We start from the raw sequence: 23,151 nt of genomic DNA on the forward strand, positions 1-23,151 counted from the left end.
TGACAAATCCCTACAGAAGTGGGTCAAAAGGCTGACATTCCTGTCCCTCTCCATTTCTACTTCCCCCTTGGAAGTCTGGAGCCAGGGCAAACTGGAAGCTGTGAGCTTCAGGGACCCCATCCAACTCTACCTAGAATGAGGGGAGAGCCGTGTCTGTGTTTTGATCCAGGCAGACAGAGCAAGAGAGGCCTGTGCTTCTCAGACCACATGGACTGCTCCCCAGGGCCATCCTAGATGCAAACTTTCACTTCAAATGGATGTGGAAAGACAGAGCTATTGAACTCACAATAACAGAGAGGGACTAAAAGCCCTTCAGAAAGGGACTAAACACCCTTTCATCGACAGAGATCCAGATGTGCCCTCATTTCTCCCTGTGCCCCAGGTGAAGCTGCATGAGAGTGGACCTTTGGACCTGACACTGTGGGTTCCCAAATCCTTGTCAATATGGCACCGGTCTTAAGTAGCATGGAGATCTGAGCATCCTCAGTTGAAGAGTTCACGGGACCTGACCAACACAGGCAGTGTGGTCCTCATGTCAGAAAGACCAGCCTCCCTTTTATCTAGTTATCTCCTATCAGAGTTGTCCTGAGATAGGATGAGTCCGTGTCCCCCAGAGTACTCCCCGTGTAGCATTAGCTGGGTTCCCCTGGAAGTCAGGCTAACAGGTCTTGGTAAGTCTAGGACTTCCTACCCAGGTAAGTCCCCATCTCATCATCTAATAACATGTGACAATGCATTGTTAATGAGTCATTTCAGGCACAAAAACTTCCACTTTCACAAGCGAACTGTCCTCAGGTTCTCACTTCTACATAAAACCCAAACTTCCTTCATCCCTGGATACCAAAACACACACACACACACACACACACACACACACACACAAATGTACACTACTATGTCATGAGTGTGATAAAATATTTTAATTTTTAAAAATGTATTTACTGGTAGCCCAGCCAGTGTGGCTCAGTGGTTGAGCATCAACCTATGAACCAGGAGGTCATAGTTCGATTCCCAGTCAGGGCAAATGCCCAGGTTGTAGGCTCAATCCCTAGTCTGGGACTTGTAGGAGGCAGCCAATCAATGATTCTCGCTCCTCATTAATGTTTCCATCTCTCTCTCCCTCTCCCTTCCTCTCTGAAATCAATAAACATATTTTAACAATAAATTTTTAAAAATGTATCTAAAAATAATTAAGCAAAATATATTATCTTTAGCCAAAATTTTTGACACACTTCATCCTATAGACTAATTTTACTGTTTGAAAATTTAAAAGCTAACACATGCACACACATAAAAACAAATCAGAAAGTTTTATGCCCCGACTTTTAGACAACCAGTAGGAAAACTTTTTTCAAGTTCCATGAGTAAAGCACAAATAACAACCCCATATAAACAAATAAGAAGCTACTATGTTTTTGCTCAGAAAAATGAATAGAAATCATGAGGAAGAAAGCCAACAAAAAGTACTAGCTTAAGGCGAGAAACAAAAGCCTCCCCTACCACAGAATAGAAAACAATAACACTGCATACCATGTGACAGTTTACAAAGCATGTTCACATCCATATATCATTTGAGCATAACAACCCTATTATTATAATCCCCACATTGCAGATGGGAAAATGTAGCTTAGCAATTTGCCCTAGTTTATATACTTACTTACAAAGTCAGGACTAAATCCCAGGTTTTCTGACCCCAAACCCCCTGAATTTTTTACCACACCAGTATTTCTCAAACTTCATTTTCATTCCACCATCATTCATTTTTACCAAGTCAGCATTTCATCAGCACAATCATTTCCCTATTATTTTTATTTTGAAATTGCCTCACTGAACCATTGTGTATTAAGGTTGCATATTTTTAAAATACTTTTCCTATAAATGTCCATCAATAAAATATAATCATAAAATTAAAAACAACAACATTATATTAACATTTTGCCGGATATTTGCCTGTCAAAAGTTCTCAGGCTGTCCTGGTCGGTGTGGCTCAGTGATTGAGTATCAACCCATGAACCAGGAGGTCACGGTATTATTCCTGGTCAGAGCACATGCCAGGGTTTCAGGCTCAATCCCCAAGGAGGGCATGCAGGAGGCAGCCGATCAATGATTTTCTCTCATCATTGATGTTCCTATCTCTCTCTACCTCTCCCTTCCTCTCTCTGAAGTCAATACAAACATTTTACTTTTTAAGTTCTGGGTCTGAGATAGATCTATTCCCTCTTCATTAGAAAACAAAAGAAATCAGAGAAAGAGGAAGAAGAACAGGAAAGATTATAAAACCTTAGGTGTTAAAGACATACTACCACAAAGCTGAGTCTTTCTCCTTGAATCAATCAGAAGGTTTGGGGGGAAAATACTGAAAAGGTCATAATATTGCCGCCCAAGGTGATTCTGGTGTTATTTAACTCTGTGCTAAAGAAGTGTTGGGGACACCCTTTAAGAAGCATTGCATTGTGCATTGTGTCAACACGCAAATTCATCTAAAGCATTGAAAAGGGGCCCCCAATTCTTGAAGGTCCACTACTGACTCGGACTTAAATAATGATCTCTAAAGTTCAGGCAGATTATCTACAAATTGAGGAAAGACTGCCAAGAGATGTCAAGTGGTCTTCAAAATGTAATATTTGTAAAATCCTGGTCTCTATGAATAGGGAGCATAAAAAAGAAATCACAGATGTAAAACAGGAGAAAAAAGTAGTGCAGGCACATGTTGGGTAGGAAAACAAATTCTTTGCATTCTGCTTCTCTTTCACAGGAAAACTGCAAGGACATTAAAGTCCACATAACGTCTGCCTTTCCTTCCTTTTCCTTCCTTTCCTCCTCCCTAGAAGTATTTTTTTGAGAAATGTTTTAATAGTAGTTAATTCACTTAGTAAGATAAACAGCAATTAAGATATATGTTAACAAGACAGTGCGCTTGGACCTTTACTTAGCACTCAGATGTATTTAAAAGGGGGGGAGGGGGAAGTAATTGCATATTGGAGAAAACAAGGAGGGATGCCCAGCACCAAGTAATCCAAAGGAATGGCTTTTATAACAGGAAAAGAATGACCCTGAGAATCACCATCTGGTCTACCTAAATGATATCCTTAGTAATATAAGGTAGCCAATAAAAAAGAATACATTTTTTTAAACATCCCTAATGTAGAATAGCATCCTGAACGCATGAGAATATAAAGGCCAAGTGTCTTGCTGGCAGTATTTGAGTGCCGAGGGTGGAAAGAAAGCAAATTACCTGAGTCTCAGGAAAGTACTTTATTCTAATGCCCTGGAGTTCTTCACACAAAAAGCATCACTTCCTCTGTGAAACGAGTCACATAAAAATCCACTTCCACAAAAAGTAAGTAGTGAAAGCAGTTAATGGGATTCTATACAACATGCCTACATGTCAGACTAAGAAACCTCAGAACCGTTCACATGCTTTTCTTCCACGAAAAGGAGCTTTTCTCACTGCTGACCACTTGGGCCTCTGGGAGTGAGAAAAGAAACCACGACAATAGTGGTCATTTGTTAATGAGGGCTGTCCCACCGAAAAAAAAAATTTTTTTTGCTTTGTATTGTCCCATTCGCTCACATTTAGACTGAAAAGAGGCTGTGTGCTCAGGAAACTTAGAGTCAGTTTCCAAATTGGACAATGTTGCAAATACCAGCCAATAAGGAATGAACATGCTCTGGAGCAACTGCTCGGCCCAGGAGGGGAGAGGGGTAAACCAGATGGTCTTTTCCATCCCAGATTTCAATGATCTACAACAGAACCTGGATAACTAGGAGAAATTGACATGCAATTTGGAAGCTGCTTTATAAAACAGGGATCTGGACAAAGACATTGAACAAGGCAGAGAAATCTAAAAAGAATTGAAAACAGATTCTGGGTGAGAGTAGAAAGCAAGTCAGCTTGAGATGGAGAAATGAAGGGTGTCCTCGAATCACAGCGTTATGGAGAAGAAGGGACCTGAGAGGCCTGCCAGTCTGAGGGTCACAAACTCCAATGCATGCTCACCAGGCCAGAGATCAGAAATGAAGCAAGGTGGAAATAGTGGGGACAAGGTTAATTGAAGAGTGCACCATCTGTCTAGAAGCATTCAAGTTAAAAAGAAAATTGAAACATGTATGTTGGCCAAATAAAACACCTCTCCACTCCAGTTCAGCCTAGGCGCTTCCTGTTTGTTCTCTGATCATGTAACTGTTCCCAACTCTACCCCACAATATACACACGAGGACATTGAGTATCAGAGAAGTCATATCAGTTGATGAAAAGCACAGAAGAGTGAGTATATGTAGCCGTACCAAAGTTGCACACTGAGATGCTGTTAAATAGAAAAAATTAAACATCATTAGGTAAAAATCCTCTGCATGCCTTTGGTTCAGATGTACTAAACTCACATGGTTTTTATTACTTCAGAGAAAAAACTGAATTATCACCTAATTAAACACAAAGCGATTGAGAACTGGGGGAAGATGTATGTAAGGAGAGGTTGTTCTAAAAAGAACACAAAGAAACAAAAACCCTAAATAGTCATAGAGTCAGATATTCAAATTTTCAAAAAAAATAGTTAAATTTGTCATAATGGCCCCAAACAACATATGGCAAATGGAGCATCTGACTTCCATTTTACAGATAGAAGTGAAGTACTTAGAACCCTCACAGCTTGTTTTTGAAAATACATTTTTTAGGGAGAGGAACCAAGATGGCAGCGTAAGTAAACACCTGTACTTGCCACCTCCCACAACCACATCAAAATTAAAACTAAAATACAGAACAACCATCATCCAGAACTGCTGGAAAGCTAGCTGAATGGAAGTCCTACAACTAGAGAAATAAAAAAGAAAGCACACTGAGACTGGTAGGAGGTGCAGAAGTGCAGAACCAGCTGGTCTGGCACCCACATGGGCCACTTTTTTAATCAGGAGAGAGACTGTCTCTGCAGAGGCCATCAAGAGGAGCAAGGGGTCCCAGCCCCACACCAAACTCCAACCAGGAGTCCCAGAGCTGGGAAAAGAAGTCCCCGTAACTACAGGGTCTAAAAACCAGTGCAGATTGGGGCTCAGTGACACAGAGGCTATTGAAGACACAGCTGTTCCTCTTAAAAGGCTGGCACCATGAACTGAACTTACAAGGTCCTGCTTCCTCTGAGCTCCAGCACCAGGGAAAGGCTCTGGGGGACACATTTGTCTGGCATCTGGATAGGAACTTGGGGGTGGCTTTCTCCCAGGAGAGATGGAAGTACTCGCAGAGATCATTGTTCTGGTGCTGGGACTTCCCTGGTCGCAGGGCTGACTGGCAGCCATTTCTGTTTGTTCCGCCCTGGTGATACCCTAAGACCCCTCCCCATCCAATTTATAACCCCAGCTAAGCTGCCTGCAGCTGCTTTTGCATATGAATGGCCTGTCCTTAAAAATCTGAAACAAGCTGCAGCTGGGTCAGGGAGCCCCAAACCAGCCCCAGCCTGCCTTGCTTCATAGCTGAACCTCATCTGGACACTTCCAAACCCGATACAAAGAGGAGGAATCTGAAGATCTCTCTGTAACTCCTGCTGGGTGGCCCCAGGCAGTGGCTGACTTTGCACCTCCCTGGAGACCCAAGAGCCAGTGTACCCAGTGGTCAGTGTCCGACCATATCAGATTAAAACTCTACATATCCATAAGCAACATACTCAAGGGGAAGATTCAGTGAGCACCAAAGCTCCCCCCTGAAGCAAGTCCTGCTCCATAGGGGTGTCTCCTGCACAGCAGCTCTCCCACTGTAGTCACAATTGGTCCTCACAGCCAATTGGCCTGGAGGTCAATTCCCCCAGTGATACCAATAGCGATCAAGGCTCAACTATAAGAAGACTGTGTTCACAGCCCACAAAGGGGTGCACCTGGAGTTCCCAGCTCAGGTGACTGGGGAGGCTGAGCCACTGGGCCCTATAGGATACCCACTACACAAGGCCACTCTACCAACTCAAGGAGACCACACCAGCTCTAATACATAGAAACAAACACAGGGAAGCAGCCAAAATGCGGAGATAAAGAAACATGTCACAAATGAAAGAAATGGAAGAAAGCAAACTACTGAATATAGAGTTCAAAACCATAGTTATAAGGTTACTCAAGAATCTTCTAGAAACTTAGTGAGACTTTCAAGGATCTTAGTGAGAAGGCCAAACACATGGAAATGGAGCAGTCAGAAATTAAGCATACACTGACTAAAATAAAGGATAACATACAGGATTCAACAGTAGAGTAGAGGATTCTGAGAATCAAGTCAACGATTTGAAATATGAGGAAACAAAAAATACCCAACCAGAAGAGCAAACAAATAAGATTCCAGAAATATAAAGATAGTGTAAGGAGCCTCTGGGACAATTTCAAGCATACCAATATTCATATTATGGGGGTGCCAGAAGAAAAGAGAGAGCAAGATATTGAAAACCTATTTGAAGAAATAATGACAGAAAACTCCCCCTACCTGGTGAAAGAAATAGACTTATAAGTCCAGGAAGCACAGAGAGTCCCAAACAAGAGGAACCCAAAGAGGACCACACCAAGACACATCATAATTAAAATGCCAAGGGCTAAAGACAAAGAATCTTAAAAGCATCAAGAAAAAAGCAGTTAGTTATCCACAAGGGAATGCCCATAGGACTGTAAGCTGATTTCTCAACAGAAACTATGCAGGCCAGAACGGAGTGGCAAGAAATATTCAAAGTGATGAATAGCAAGGACCTACAATCAAGATTACTCAAACCCAGCAAGCTATCATTTAGAATTGAAGGTCAGATAAAGAGCTTCATAGATAAGAAAAAGCTAAAGGAGTTTGTCACCACCAAACCAGTATTATATGAAATGTTAAAGGGTATTCTTTAAGAAGAGGAAGAAGAAGAAAAAGAAAAAGATAAAAGATATGAAAAACAAAATGGCAACAAATACATACCTACCAACAACTGAATCTAAAAATCAAAATAAACGAATAAGAAATCTAATGAACAGAATAAACTGGTGAATAAAATGGAATCAGAGGCACGGAAATGGAACAGACTGATGATTCTCAGAGAGAAGTGGAGTAGGGGGGAGGGAAGAGATTAAACAAAGATCTTATATGCATTACCTATGAACACAGACAATAGGATGGTAAAGGCCTGGGGCAGGAACCAGGTGGAGGGAGGCAATGGGGGGGAAATAGAGGGGCTTCTGTAATAATCTCAACAATAAAGATTAAAAAAAATAATAAAATAAAATAGTTCCTTCAGTCTTTTAAATGTATCCAAAGAAATCTAAATACCATAACAATTTGATGCCATTTATTCTCTTAAAATAAAAAAACATTTTTTAAAATTTATAAGTTCAGGGTTCCTTGTTAGATACCCTCAATGAGCAAGATTTTTTAAAAATTATTTTTGGTATTGGTTAATGTGCATTTTTTAAAATTGTATAAGCTTAAGACTTTTTTTTTTTTAAGAGAAAAAAATCTCATTGCAATCTATTAAGTAGTATGAAATCTTCCCAGGAAATCCAGGAAGTGGGGAGAAGGATGAGAACATCTTCCCTTGGGACAACTGAAAACATTCTTTCGGGGAGCCCTCCACCCCCACCCCAGCCAGCCAATGGTTTCTATGTATCTAAGAAAACACAAATACATACCCCTGGGAAGGAGGGAATGCAGCCTGCACACAGGGCTGGCATCTCTGAAATAAATCTCTCCATAGGTGCTGGGCTAAACCTTCAATATGAGGAAATAATCTTTGAGTTTTATAGCAACATATGCATGATTCTTCCCCCTCCCCCACAGAACTCCCAACACGAACAACCACATCAAATTATTGCTTCTCAGAGGCCAATTCTAAAACACCCTACTTTATCACAGAAAAAATATTCCTTGTGTATGTGAGTGCTTCCATTATGTCTTATTTGAAGGGGGGAAATGAAATAAAAATCCTATCTGAGATATTTATAGATCTCATAAAACCTCATTCACTCTCATAAGCTGCTGTAAGCTCAGTCATCAGGTAAGGCAGAAATGGCAGGTATAGTAACCAGTACTGTATTATGTTATATGTGCCTAATTCTGGCCCTTAAAAAAATAACTGTATGCTGGAAAAACTTAGCAGTAAGTCATAAGTAAAACTGGAGAGGAAGAAAGGGGAGCGGGTTGGTTATTTGCATGAGCAGGCCAAGCAAATTCCAAGGATGTCTAAGGTCAGTTCTGGGGATAATGAGTATTGCTTGTTTTTCCCCAGTTCTAAATACAAGTCTTCATGAGAGCCTCTCCTGCGGATGGATAAAAGAATACCATGTCCAATGCTCAGCACACTCCTTTGCCTCGCCCCCATCATTCACCTTCTCTTAGATATGCCAGAATCCCTGGGACCTTAGAGCAGGGGTGGGGAACCTTTTTAATGCCAAGGGCCATTTAGATATTTACAACATCATTCCTGGGCCATACAAAATTATCAACTTAAAATTTAACCTGCTAAATTTTGGTCAAACATTTGATTTACTCATCCCGAATGCCTTGGCAGGGCCAGACCAAATGATTTCCTGGGCCTTATACAGCCCACAGTCTGGATGCTCCCCACCCTCGTCTTAGAGAGACAAGTGATACTATTTAGAAAAAGAGCACTGAAGGGAGGAAGAATAGTTGAAAATAGGGGAGAAAGGAGCATTTGTTGAGTGGATGCTACGTGCCAGACACAGGACCAGCGAGCTTGCCTGGCCTCATGTAGGCCTGATTAACTCCATTCCACAGATGATGGAATGGGACTCAAAGATGTTATGTGTCTTTCTCAAGGATCCAGCTCTGCCAGATTTCAAAGCCTCCAAGTAATGTATCTACTACAAAACACTGTGACCTTAAGGAAATTTAGCACAATCTAGTCTTTTTATAGTAAGAAAACCAAAGCCCAGTAAAAAGACCAGAGAACCATGCAACTCCCTATAGGTCCATTGGTTGCCAGGCTTAGGCTTCTGGCTTGGTGCCTACTACCTAAGGAGGAGTGAATATAAACGTAAAAATTCAGTGTTGAGCTGACTTCCAGGGTCTGGATCCTGGCCCAGCCACTTCCAAGTTGTGTGACTTCAGGCAAGCCATTTAATATCTCTAACCTCAATGTCTCCGTCTGCAAAATGGGAATAAACAGAATATGTAATGCACAGGGTGGTTGTGAATACTGAATGAAATGCTGCATATAAGGTGCTCAAAAGATATTATCTCTTTGAAGTATTTGATATATATTAGGTATTATTATGATGCTTATCGTGATGATAGGAAGATTAGCCAAGTGGAAAGAGGGAAGGGGAAAGTGTGTTCCACCACTGGTTTTGCAAGTCATTTGCTTTGTAGCCACATTAAGACAACTTGCTAAATCTTCCTCTGCCCCATGTTCTCACCTCTGAAAGGGAAATTCTGTAACATCTGCCTGCTCCTTAGTTACAGAAGGAATGTGCCAATGATGAGATTGTGAGCAAAACACCCTAAGCCTTTGAGAACAAAAAGCTCAATAAAGATGTCTGTTAGACTTTCACAAGCAAACGAGAGAAATCATCTCTTGGTCCATATTAGAGAAAATGAGCACCTTGACATAGAGAGGCAAAGGCACAGGCCAGGGCTGAACAACCTTGGAACACAGTAGTGAAGTCAGCGACTCAAATTTCCATTGAGTAGCCCCTCAGGTAGCTCACAGGAGAATCATATCTGCATTGAGACCTCCTCACAGAAGGCATCTTCACCCTCATGGGCAGGAGCTGCGCTCTATTAACAGGGTCTACCGTGACCAAATGAACCAAGAACAAAAGCTCAAAAGGTAAAAGTAGCTGGAATGTAATTCTATTCCTTTGTACACTGAGCAAATGTGCTGCCTCTCCAAAACTAAGAGCCAGCACTGTGACCCGTCCATTGAATTCCTGCTAACCGGGCTCTGGAAGGTGAGGGTGGGAGTGGGGTCAGGAGCAGAAGCAGGAGCAGGAGCAGGCGGGCACTCCCTGCCAGAGCAATTGCTGCACGGCTAATTGTCGTTTTCACAGCTGGATTGAGCTTCCCAAAAGGCATCCTTCAACCCTAAGCTCTGAGCTCTTCGCATGATGTTCTTTCTTACCCCCATCAAAGACAGTTTATAGATGAAAGGATGTAGCTACAGTACATGCATTTTGGCAAACATTACAGTCTGAAATAGAGGCATTTCTATGGCTTCTTTGTGAAGATCACCACATGCCCATGGTCACTGCCACAAGAGTTAAGCCTTCACAGACGGGGAGGCAGCCTCCTTGCCTGAATGTCCTCAGTGGCAATTCTCCCACCGTTTATTTTTGCTACTCTTACTAGAAACATGGGTCCTTTGAAATTCCTTATAAACAGAGTCTACTTCCAAATAGTGAGGTCAGTAAGAAATATGGAGAGCTACTACCTAATGCCCATCCGGCATCATCCAACATATGTTCATACATGCATCTATCCCTTTACAACCAAAGCGCAGGCTGAGGTAAGTGGAAAATCATGGTCAAGGGCCTTCCAAGAATGAATTATTTGAAGCACAGCATGGCCAAAGTTTAATGCCCAACATCACAAAGGTACCAGAAATGGAATTTGACCAGGTTAAGCAAACCTCTAGTGGGTCACAGGAAATGTGAGCCAAATGAGCATTAGATACTATAAGGTGAGGAAAACCAAAACAAAAAGGATGAAATAACACTTAAGCAGTCACTATTAATCAATGAGCTACATGAACTATATCAACTATATCCACCAGTACTGCCCGGCTTTGTTATAAACCTCTGTTACACTTACATTCAATTACATAAGAAATGGACTATTTCCATACATGGAGTAGGCGCCTACAACTCTGATATATGTGATATTAATGCTATAAGCCTTGGCTACATATTAGAATCACCTAGAAGCTTTAAAAAACATTGATGCCTATCCATTCTACCAAATGGATACTGATTTAGTTGGTCTGGGGTACCCCACAGTTGAAAACCACTGCTATAGACACAGGCAAATCTTAAATCAAGTCATATGATAATCCTTAAATATCCATTGAATCCCTAGCACAACACTCTTTAAGAACCTGATGAGTTCTGTACCAAAAGTATATTATCAAAATTATAACCAAGGTATCAAGTCTGCTCTAAATCATACAATCCAACTGGGAAACTAAGATAAGAAGGAAAAAAATAAAATAAAAAGGAAAGCTATACTACCAGACAAAACTTAAAAGCAGCAGGAGGAAGTAAAAAGTTCTACCCAAGAATGTAATAGTAGCAATTATTGTTGGCCAAGGAAAAGGGGTGGAGTTTCCTAGAAGATGGGACATCATGTTAAAGGATGGGTAGAATTTGGACAAAGAAAATCAGATGTGAAGAGGAAGGAAGGAAAAGGCTGACGGAAATGACATAAAAACAGAAACAGGAAAAGCACAGTCATATATTCGGATGGCATTTACTACACATGAAAGGGGGAAACTGGTAACTATTCTCTAAACGTAGTCTTGGAATGTCTTGACTCTTAGAAGTTTTGCTGGATAATCTGTGTAATAGGGCACCGCTGACAATTTGGAACCATGGTGATGGAAGTAGAAAGTCAATCTAGGGGAGGTGACAGGGGCTGCCTTCGGGCAATGGCAGAGGGAATAGAAAGCTGAAGAATATGAAGTATGGGAGGAGTCAAATCAACAGGATTTCTCAACTGATTAGATTTAAGAGAAAGAGAGGAGCCAAAGATGACTGAAGCTTCAAACCTAGATACAGGAAGAAAGCTCATATCAAGAAATCAGAAAGCCAAGAAAAGAAGGAAAGAGGTTGATGAGTTTAAGCTAGTGATCCTGGGACAACCCCAAAAGCCTGTCGTATTGTCAGTCTCGTGTTTCCAATTCAAACATGTGAGCCTGAAACTCAGAAAAATATCCGAAGTTGGAGATGTAGATTATCGCTTTGAGGAAATGAAGTAGCCTCCATTTGGGATGGAAATTTCAGTTTTGAAGGAAGATCTTAGAGGTGAAACAAATTCTTGGAAATCAACAAGAATTTTCACCACCATAACTACCACAGATTGGGTCGAGAAGGGCAAACACTCGCTGGGCAAAGGAGTGGAAAGCAACCCTATGTTGCCTTTCCTCGCTGGGGACATTGTGAAAATGAGGCCTGCTTCAACCTCTAGCCTCAAAAGGACTTTTTAAAAAAGACTCCTAGAAGCTGACTTTCTTCCTCAACTGCTTATCACAATATTCAGTATTTTCTGTTTAAATCTGTAAAACATTACAACCTCACGGCCTATCCAATCCTCTCAAGAAATTTGAAAACACTTCTAAAAAGGTTTTTCTGAATTGGCACGTGATTGCTGTTACAGTTTCCTGCAGCCCCTTTGTTGGAAAGGGGTCAGAGACAAAGCCATTTCACATTTGACGCTTTCTAAACAAAACCCCAGTTCCATCACCCATCCAACTCCCCACCACAATACCTCAATTACCCCCCACCCCCACTTTATTCCCACTCCATTGGTTATTATTCAAGTGACAGTACTTTTTTTTTTTTTAATAAGACTCAAGTTATAATTGGGAGTTTCTGTTATTCTGTTTTGTTATTCAGGACAACATACATTTTCCAGGTTACCACACATTATTGAAAGTGGAAAAGGGATTAAGTTACATATATAAGCCTTCTTCAAGATATTCATTTAGGGCCCAAACAATTCCACAATTCCATGTACTAGTACTGTCCAAAGTCAAAGCAAGATTTTCTTGCCGCCCTTTAAGGGGAGAGAGAGAGAGGGAGAGCGGAGGAAAGAATGATAAATGACTAAAAGTTTATTTAGAACAGGGTGGTGAAAAGCAAGCGGTCTGATCTCGGCATCCAAAAGAGTCCTGGGCCCTTTGGTGATAACAACAGTAGGTGATCTTGGAGGATCAATGCCTTGTCTGGCTTTAACATCCACTTGGTGCAACCCTCGTGTTTGAAGACCCTTTTAGGATAAGAAATTCTAAAAACCTATGCTCCTAGCTCTGGTATAAGGCCTGGGGCCTGACTTTCAATATGACCCTCAGGAAATGTCAATAAACCCATACTCAGAAATAGATATTGCATATGGCTCCACATTAATTATGTTAATTACCTCTATTCACTTCCGAATGACACAGACTGGATGCTGTTTCCTGGCCATTATGGACAGACATGTGTTTCCACACTGTACACTCATCTGTTCTAAAAGGGCCACCAGCCCCTGACATGCCATTAGCTAAACGAACAACAGAACTTGGTAAAATTCAGGCATGTCTTATAAACAAGGTTGTAACAAAGTGGTAAGTACAAATACACAGAGTTCAGTGTTCAAAAACTCAGAAGACTTAAAATTTCTTTATTTTGGCATTTGTATTCTAGTTTTTTATCGCTTAATTTTGAACATGCTTGTTCTCCCCCACTGGAGTCAAGCCCATCGAAGGCAGAATCCAGATCCAGTTCAACTTTGCATCACCCAAACAGTACTTTGCACATAAACCAGATCAAGGGATGAAGCACTTACTGCGAAATATTGTCCACATGTTAGTATAAACAAAGAAAACCCCACAAGGTGTGACTGGGTGCATCTCCCAGGTCAGTCAGGAATGGTTTCAGTATGAAATGAGAAGTCACTCACATCGCCAGCAGGCTGATCCTGGCCCCATATCCCACTGCTGCTCAGCTGTAACCTGGACACAGCACACATGTCGTGGACGAGAGCGCAACAGACACAATACATTTAGCAGGACCAAGTTCTCAGGGTCACACCAAAACACCAAGTGAGGAAACCAAAAAGGACTCACTCACAGCAATAAAAACAGTTCTCCAAATCAGCAGCAGAAAATAAAGGCAAAGTAGGGGGAGGAGCAAGATCATGACCAACGTTAGGTAAACGCATGTCCTGTTAACGGCAATACTTTGTTTATTGCGGGGACTCTTTTTTGAATTGTTGACAGTGTTACAGATGTCCCCCATTCCACTCTCCTTTCCTCCCTCCACCCAATCCCTTTCCCACCGCAGGCCTTCACCACACTATTGTGTGTGTCCATGGGCTATCGCTATATGCATGTAAATTCTTTGGTTAATCTCTTCCCATCCCCCTCCCCCCCTCCCCTCTGAGATCTGTCAGTTTGTTCCATGTATCCAAGCCACTGGACCTATTTTGTTGATCAGTTTATTTTGTTCATTAGATTCCACATACAAGTGAGATGGTGTGATAATTTGCCTTCCTCTGACTGGCCTATTCTGCTTAGCATAATAATCTCTTACACTAAATTGAATAAGGATGTTTTCTCCTGTGGATGTTCTAAGATAACACACAATGTCACTGGGCGGAGGAGTGTTTCTTAACTTGTCAGTGTGACCTGTAACTTTAATGATTAGATACTAGCACACATGGTTGTGGAGCTTCCGAATCACTGTACTTGGTAAGATTTGATCATCTAGGTTAAAATGTCTCCACCTGCTTATGCTAAGCAAGCACTCACTGACTGATCTGGGAAAGCAAAGGGATTTATTTGTAGAGACTAAATCTCCACCCCTCACCCTCCTGGCACCACTCAGGTTAAGTTGGGGAGCTGTCCTAAACTTTCAGCAAGTCCCAGTCCCAGCACACATGCTAGCTGCTATAACGGAGTGAACCAGAATCACCAAGGCGGTTTCTGCATTTGCCAGTCTTGGGATTCAGCAAAGGTGATTTTTTAAAAAAAGCCTTACACGTGCTGCAAACTGCAGAGAGAGGGGGCATCTACTAACCCGCGTGGTCGGCTATCCTACCAACACCAGCCAGCTGAGACCGGCCAGAGTAAGCTGCGTTCTTCTTCCCCCAGTAGGCACGGAGTGATTCAAGAAGACTGCAATGCCTCCTTGTACTCAACATTTAAAACACAGGAATTCTCTGAAGGGAGCAGAACCTGAAGATTTATAAGAGAATGGCTACTAAAAGCCCCATTAGGACCCTTGCTAAACTCTTCCCGTTTAACTGGACAGGCAAATAGGCCCCACTGGCACTTATATTTAGAATGGGCTGGAGGGAGCAAGAGCCCCATTTGGAGCTGAAGGTCTCTGACATGCCCATACATAAATCATTTCAGGGTGAGGCTGTCACAGTGCATCTTCTGTCCTGCCCTTTAAATGGATTGGACCCCAACATCACATTCTCCATCAGGGTAAGAAGTGGGGGTGGGAGTTTCAGGGAGAACAAAGAAGTCACCACTTCCTTTATACCGCCCCCCCAAACACACACACACTGCCCACTAAAGACAGATGTAGCAAAAATATCTGCATTGTAACATTCACCCACTAGCAGACACCAAACAGCAAACAAGTTGAGTGAATGATAATGGTTGAGAACCCCTACACCTACACAAAGATGTATCTATTGTAAAGAACATGGGAGTGAATCTATTAAAGAAAGGCTAGGAGTGTGATTGATTGCATTCACATGTGCTTTCATGTGCAAAGCTACCTTTTATTTAGTGATTGCATCCTTATACAGAAATTCTAGATAACGGGCAATTCTAATTTTTTTATTCCATCTACCAAGACACTGTTTCAAATAAAAACAATATATAGACTTATGGTAACTGAAGAGCACACAAATCACTTTTTTTTTTTTTTTTTACAAAGCAACAGCTATTTTATCCTTTCAGTGTGGTTAGCAAGGCTCCTTTGTGTCTACAAATTTCCCTGGGTGGTGCTGTTGCCAAGAAATTCTAATTCATGACAAGGGTTTCTGCAAATTGGGGACAGAGGCAAACCTGCGGATGCAGGGACCCTCCGGTTTGCTTTGTCTTTCTGGCTGAGACAGCACCTGGCTGCTCGGGCCTACAGAAGGCAGTGTGCAAAGGCAAGATCACCTGAGAGAGGGAGAAGCAACACAGCTCCCAGATCTAATCCCCTCCCTTGTACCACGAGGCTGTTCTTGGAAGGCAACCATTTTTGTAGGTTGTCCCCTGGAGATGCCTCGTACCGAAGGCCCTTGTAAAAGTGTTTCAGGATGTCTGAAGCCGAGTTGAAATTGCAGTGCTATGGGGACGTTTTAGTTCTTACAGTAGCCAAGTATGCCATTAGTTTAAAACAATGGGGAAATGGGGGAGGAGGGAGGAATATTCTATGATTTATTTATTTGTTTCCAGTAGCAGTGGAAAATTTTCTCTGAGCAAAAGGGAGGTCTGAAACTGACCCCATCTGCCAATTATGAATCAGCATTAACAACAAGCATAATTCCATAAGAGATTTCAAGTAAACATACCATGCTCCTCAGTGGCATGAAGCACAGCTAAGTGCAAAAAAAGATGTAGACAGCACAGCTAAGTGCAAATCATTACTTGACCTGCACTGATGGAATAGCAGGCTAGGGATAAAGAATATATCCAAATTCTAAAAGTCTCTGTAGCTTTCCGAAGGAAAACAACCAAGAAAATTTTATTAAATCCTTTTTATTTGTAACTCAACAGTGGGTCCAGAAAAACATGTTTTCTATTGCCAACAAAACTCATGAATGGCTCTTCTTTTATCCATCGCCAAGTGGTACCCCTATAAGCTACTCTAGCTTCTGTCATACTTTTGACTTTTTCCTACTTTTGCTCAGACAGCTCTTGGAAAATTTTCCTGCAAGTTTCCAAAGAGGTTAAGACTGGTAGCCTTAAGACTTGTGCGTCAGCTGAATTCCATAAAATAATAGACCACATAAGCACAGTGTAATTTATAGTTATATGACAGGCAGAGATGATGTTACTTGGGCCAACTGCTTAAGTATGCAGTCAGAGCCCAGGAGTGGAGAGCAGTTAATGTAGGAAGTCCATCTGGATTTTGAAATTATACCCGCAATGATTTTCAGAGTTGGAGTTGTATGTGGATAAGGTATCATTGCCCGAAAACTCAATATCAAAATATGAATCCGTGACAGGAGGGCCGTCGAAGGCTCACTGACTATTAAGCAAGACAGTTATCTCAGACCATATGTTTAAAATAAAATCCTCAAATAGTTCATCCTCAATTTTCAAATGCACAGATGTTCTTGGGTTTATCATCCAAGCCATTCTTTCTCTATAAACGAAATCAAATCAGATTATTGGAATCTCTGTATTTCACTCATCTCCTCCAAACCAGGTACACTGCTCACTTTCAGAAGAACATCTCCTAATTGCTCCTTATTTGACCTCTAAAATCTGATTACTCCAGAGCATGAGGAAACTTCCTCCTGCCTGGGGTTCTTTGTAGCAACCTTCTTGAGCCTTTTTGAGCAAAGGAGCCTCAAAATTTCACCATCTGATGGTTGATTTGGAACCAACAGTGCATATAAGTACTCCCCCCTCCTTACACTCAGAAGGAGGAAAGGGGGGGTAGGAAAAAGGGGGAAGGAAGAGATAGAGGTTGGAGGTTTTGTCATCAGTATGAACTTAAGAGTCAGAGTCACCTTTATATAGAGCAGCTGTGACTCTAGAGTCCATAGCAGAAAGCTCCTCGGAGCCATATGCTATTTAGGACTGCTTCCCCACGAGTTATGTTTCGGTATGTGTGTGCCTCTGGCACAGCTTGGCAAAGGCTTTTAAGATGAGGGTAGTTGGCAGTTGGAGAGGGTTAAGGCAAGACATAAGGAGGGAGGCGCAAGGGGGGGTGAAAGAGGTTCCTGGAAGGGGGTGGGTTGAGGGGGGAGGGAGGGCAGCGGGTAAGGAAAAGGCTTCTGAGAAAACAATAGATGGAAGACTCCCCTAATTATCAAACCAATGATGTTTGTTTACAGATCTAGACTTTCTCAGAGATGGCCTAACCCACTCTAGAAAAGCAAGTTTCCTCTGGAGAGGCCTTCCCCCAAAAGCAGGCTTTACTACTGTGAAAACTTGAACCAAAACAAAGTTGTGTGATTCATCTGGAGGGAACGTTGAAACAAATAAAGCCAACTTTCTTCCCTCCAACACAGCTTAACAGTTAGTCACAAACAAGAGCTGCCTTAGGCAGGCTGACTAAATCAACAGATTCCCTTCCTAACCTGTCTAGACAGTTGTTAATGCCCAACCATTTGACACCAGTGGGGCTGACAGTGGGAAATGAAGGCTAGTTCAGAAAATGAAATTCTGGCATTTCCGTTTAATTGGGATGTGAACTAAAAGGAGGAAGAAGATGTAGCGAGACCCTTCCGGAGATAGTTTTATTAAGGATGGGGGAAAGGATGCCCTGAAGAAACACGCCTTATGCTAAAAACGTGCGAACTGTGTGTGCATTTGGAGGGAGACAAAGTCAAGGGTGTATCTGCCAGCATCCTTGGGCGGAATGCATGTGTGGACACACAGACACCAGAGGCCAGTACCTGGAGGGAAACTGGCAGGCTCTCATCGGGGTCCGCAGCGGCTAGCAACAATAGTACAGTCAGGATCAGCTTAGCCTCCCGGCCGGTTGTACCAAAAGCCAAACCTCACTCGCTAAAGCAGCCACTGTTACAGCCCAGCCTCAAACTGGCAATCCTGCTTTGGATCCTGGCAGAGGAAAATCAGCCGTTCATTAGCCTTAACAAGCTGCTGTCACAGAGCGAAGTTACAAGAGCAGCCACACACCAAGCCTCCGTAGCCCTCCCCAAGGGCAAGCGGGCTTCTCCGAGAGGCACTGTGCAAGTTCACACTTCCCATGTGTAAATCCAACCCGTTTTGTTGGCCTTTCCTTCGTGCACGTTGTAGAATTTTCAAAAAATACCCATGCCCCCCCCCCCCAACCTCCCACCTCCCACCCACCATCTTTCCTGCAGAAGGTCCCCCTCAGCAGCTCCTAATCCTGGCTGAGAAAACCACTGTTTCCGCAGCAGATCACTAGTACTTTTCGCTGACCAGCACTTTATTCCACTTCACAAAGCCCAGCGAACTTGTCACCAGCTCCACTGAGCCCTCCCTGGGACACCCAGCCAACTTGGCATCGGTGCCCTTCAGCATCCTAGGAGTTGAACGAGTCCTCCAAGACAAAGTCAGAGGCACGGAAGCACGGACTGTCCTTTGTCGGAGGTTGTGCTGTCCAACTGGAGAGGGACCCCACACAAAACAAAACAAAAAGAGAGAAACAAGGACACACGTAGGGGCTGTTTTCCTTCTGGGGGCATGGCTCTGGGGAAACCGACAATGCCCGGTCAGCGTTGGAGACACAGCTTCCCGTCCTCCTCCCGGAGTATCTTTTATCCCCGGGCTCCTCTCTCTCGCTGCTGCCCACCTTCCAATCCCCAAATCAAGTTCCCCTTCTTTATTGATATTACCTCCCCTCGCCCCCCCCCCCCCCCAATCTGATGGTTGTCAGCACAAAAAAATGCACCGGGTTGAAGGTTCCAAGCTCGTGCATGGACGGACGCGGTATCCTGTCAGCCACCGCTCGTAAAACCCTCAACCGCGTCCCCACTGGGCTCCTCCGAACCCCAGAAGTTAGGCAGGTCTCTGCTGGGGGACCGCGAGCCCGACAATGTGTGCGCAGGGATGTGTGTTGGTGACTGAGACGCAGGCAGCTCGCCCGGCTGCTCCGCTCGGCACAGCACGGGGTTAGGGGGTGGGTGGAGAGGTAAACGCAGATGACTGTTTCCAAAAACATTTTAAACAACAAACAGCCCCCCCTTTAAAAAAAAAAAAAAAAGGTGGGGTGGAGGGGGATCAAACAAACCAAAAATTCAAACCCGAAGCCCACACCAACGCAGCTGCCCCTGCGTCTCCGCCGCCACCGCACGATTTACACAAGTAATTTAAATCATTCACCTGCTGCCAGGTCTCCTCCAGGGATGGCAAAGCTGAGAAGTAGCCGGTGTCGTGGACAAGTTGTAGCTCCTGGAATATACTATAACTAGCCAACACGTCCATGCTGCTGCTGCCGGGCAAAGCGGGAGGAGAAACCCTCCCCGGAACACAGTTGGGTCTGTTTGTTTGTCAGTCTGTCTGGCTCACCCCCCAAGAAGGCAGACATCCAGTGGCCCTTTTGTTTTGTTTTGTTTCAGTCAACTAAAAAGGGAAAGAAGAAAAAAAATCAATGCAGAAGAGAGGGAGAGAGGAGGTGAGAGAGGGGAGAGTGAGTGGGGTGGATGGAGAGAGGCATCCAGCGTGTACAGTGCAGACGGCTGCCAGGAAAAGGGGACTTCTCCACGGGAGTAACAATTCCCTTCCCGGGCTCCAGTCACTCCAGCGCGTGGACCGGGAAGGGGGATGCAAACTCACTGACACGAAGCTGCCATCTATTTCTGCAGCGCTCTTCGCTCCTAATGCAATCTTTGCTCTTTATTTTGGGAGGTTGCTTTTTTTTTTTTTTCTCTCGCGATCGCTTCTCTCCCCACCCCCCCTTCCCTTCCCTCCCCACCCCCACCCCATCCTTGCTAGTTTGTAGTCTCTCCCCCTTCCCCCTCCTCCTCCTTTTCTCCTCCTCCTGCTCTTCCCCCTCCCCAAACCCCCCCGCCCTCCGCCCGGCTCTGCGCGCAGCCGTGGGATCTCGGAGGAGGGCGTCCTTTAGACCGCGTGTGACCATGTAAGGTAAACAGGGGGCTCATGAAGTCACTGAGGACCAATGGGCAGCGCGGAGCGGGGCCCGAGGCGGGGCTTGGCCCTGGCGGCGGGCGCGGATTGGCGCGCGGAGAATCTCCCTGCTGCCTCACAAGGCGGCGCGCGGCGAGCTATTTTTAGAGGGCTATATAAGGGGCCCGGCCGCCGCTGCCCGGCCGGGAGCGCGAGCGCGAGGGACGGGGAGGGCCCCGGCGACGACCGCTCCGGCACCGGGACGCCGGGGTGGCCGGGCTCGGCCGAGCACCGGTCTCCGACCCGCGCCGAGGTGCCCGGTGGAGCCCAGGGCTCCCGGAGCCGGCGCCCCTCGGAGGGCATTCTGGACGCGGCCGCCCCGGAGGTGGACGTCCGGACCGCGGGGTTAGGATGCCTCCTGGAGGAGGAGCGGGCGGCCGACCGGCGGAGACGCCGTCGGCCGAAGGCAATGACACTTCCCCGCCCCGCCTCGCTCCTAGGCACTGGGGCCTCCGGAACCGCGAGGGAGAGGCCGTGCCGGGGAGGTCCTCCCTTGCTAAAAAGTAAACCGAAAACAAAGAAAAAGGCACCAAAAACCCCTTCACAAATGCCCCACGGGCTGCCCGGTGCAGAGCGCGAGCGCCCGAGGAGGAAGTGCTGCACGCAGGCTCCTAACAAAGGCGAGCGGCGCGCAGACCGCCCGGCCCGCCCCGCGCTGCGCGTCCCCGCCCCGCGCGCCAGTGCGCGCCACCGCCCGGGCTCCTGACCCCCCGCGGGTGCCAGGCAGGGAGTCCCTCTCCCAGTGGAGGGGCATTTGCCTTAAGTGCGTTAAAAAGAATAGAGGGAACCTGGGCGCAGGCGGGAGCCGGCAGCTTTTTAGGGGGGTTCAACGTGAGGCTCCCCGTGTGGCTTCGGGAGAGGTGTCTGCCCGGAGGGGAAACCGTATTCTGGAGCCGGAATAACAAAGAGATGTACGGACCAAGACCCTGTTATCTCTTAGGTGAAAACCCTGCACAGCGCTGGTGGTTAGGGCTGACCGATTGTTTTCTTGACCTTAAATGGTTAGTGCACTTCACGCTTCCCCCAAATGCACTGTGAGCTGAACTTCCACTTTTGGAATGATTGCCGGATTCGGTACTTATTCAGAGACGAGAAACTTAATTCTTCCCGGAATGGAAGAAACACATCCCCCTTAATGGCCCTTCTCAGCTTTCCCTCCTTCTGACTCTGTGGGACTCCACATCACGGTATTTGAAAGGTTCTGCTTTCTAGAATGAGCACAATTTGAAAATGCAGTATTTGCTAGGGGACATTAAATAGAAATTACTGGGGTTGAGGAAAGGCTCGTTTACTTACACTTTGATATCTGGCGTTCTGTTTATCAGGTCTACAACATTGTATAGCCGGTGCATTTATTGCTGTGTGTATGCATGGTATGCATGAGGACCTTGGTACATTTAGTATTATGTATACACGTTGGTGGTGCCGGGCGATAAATGGTATAAAAAGGTTAAAAGTGCCCTGCCAGGGTGGCTCAGTGGTTGAGCATGAGCCTATGAACCAGGAGGTCACCGTTGGATTCCCATTCAGGGCACACGCATGGGTTGGGCTCCATCCCCAGTGTGGGGCGTGCAGGAGGCAGCCGACCAATGATTCTCATCATTGATGTTTCTCTCTCTCCCTCTCCCTTCTCTCTGAAATAATAAAAAAATTTTTTTTTTAAAAAAAAGGTTAAAAGTCATAAACGAATAAGATGGTATGATAGCACAGATATACGTTAGTGCCAGCATGAGCGGGCCTCTGGCCTCTCTGGAAGACAGGACAGGCCTGTCCCAGAAGCAGAAAACCACTTTGAGCCATCGCATCCCAATTAATGCATTAACTTGATCCTTATGGTCATTGGTGCTGCCATGACCATAGCTGTGTGACTTGGAGCAAGTTACCAGCTCAGACCCTCTGCCTACCCATCTTAAAAATAGGGAAGGTGGTATCTACTTTGCCTAGTTGTTATGAAGAGTCAAAATAATGTTTGTAACTCACCTAGTGTATACTCTCTGGTGCTATTAGGTAAATACCAAATGTCAACCATTGGTACCTCCTGGCTTTAGCTAAGTAAACGGAATAATAACTGAACTAATCAGACCCATGGAGGTACATGCCAGAGTCTTGGAGAAGGAGAGGACATAGAATCCCGTTACCAATGTGTAATAAGGTCTCCCCACCCCCACTGCCCCCACCCCTCGCTGTTCTTGTTATGTGCGGAGGTGGGGAGGAGGCCATTGAGAAGCATTGGGGCAGAAATGAAGTTCATGGGGAAAGTAATAGAGGAAGGAGAGGAACGCTCAGATATAGGAAACTCCAAGGGCAAAAGACCAAAGCCTATAATTTGATGTTTGAACCTCAAGTGAACTTAATTTTTGTTTTTGTGTTACCCTTTTATTTTTGAACAAAACATGACATACCTGTTAACTTGTGAATTTGAAGATTTTACAAAAAAAATAGTTAATAATTATTAAGCACCTTTTATGTGCTGGGCTGTATGGAAACATGAACATTTATATGAAACTAGAGGCCTAGTGCACGAAATTCGTGCACGGGAGGCGGGGACCCTCAGCCCAGCCTGCACACTCTCCAATCTGGGACCCCTCGGGGGATGTCCAACTGCCGGTTTAGGCCCAATCCTATAGGCGTAGACAGTTGGACATCTCTCTCA

The 23,151-nt window shown here is 44.6% G+C and overlaps 1 protein-coding gene across 4 annotated transcripts in view; it reads right to left on the bottom strand.

Moving 5' to 3' along the window:
* KLF7 (KLF transcription factor 7) overlaps positions 1–20,251 on the bottom strand; it is a 94,939-nt gene extending 74,688 nt beyond the window's left edge. For 3 of the 4 annotated variants that reach the window (XM_070421970.1, XM_070421969.1, XM_070421967.1), the window contains exon 1: positions 19,695–20,251. In XM_070421970.1, the coding sequence (XP_070278071.1) occupies positions 19,695–19,796 (102 nt within the window). In that variant the 5' untranslated portion in view covers positions 19,797–20,251. The remainder of the gene's footprint in view (positions 1–19,694) is intronic. The other variant, XM_070421968.1, reaches the window with a different exon arrangement.
* Positions 20,252–23,151: the final 2,900 nt, after the last annotated feature.

The sequence above is a fragment of the Myotis yumanensis genome, unplaced genomic scaffold (assembly GCF_028538775.1).
Source record: "Myotis yumanensis isolate MYYU_CA2020_CCGP unplaced genomic scaffold, mMyoYum1.0.hap1 SCAF_8, whole genome shotgun sequence".
NCBI classification, from domain to species: Eukaryota; Metazoa; Chordata; class Mammalia; order Chiroptera; family Vespertilionidae; genus Myotis; species Myotis yumanensis.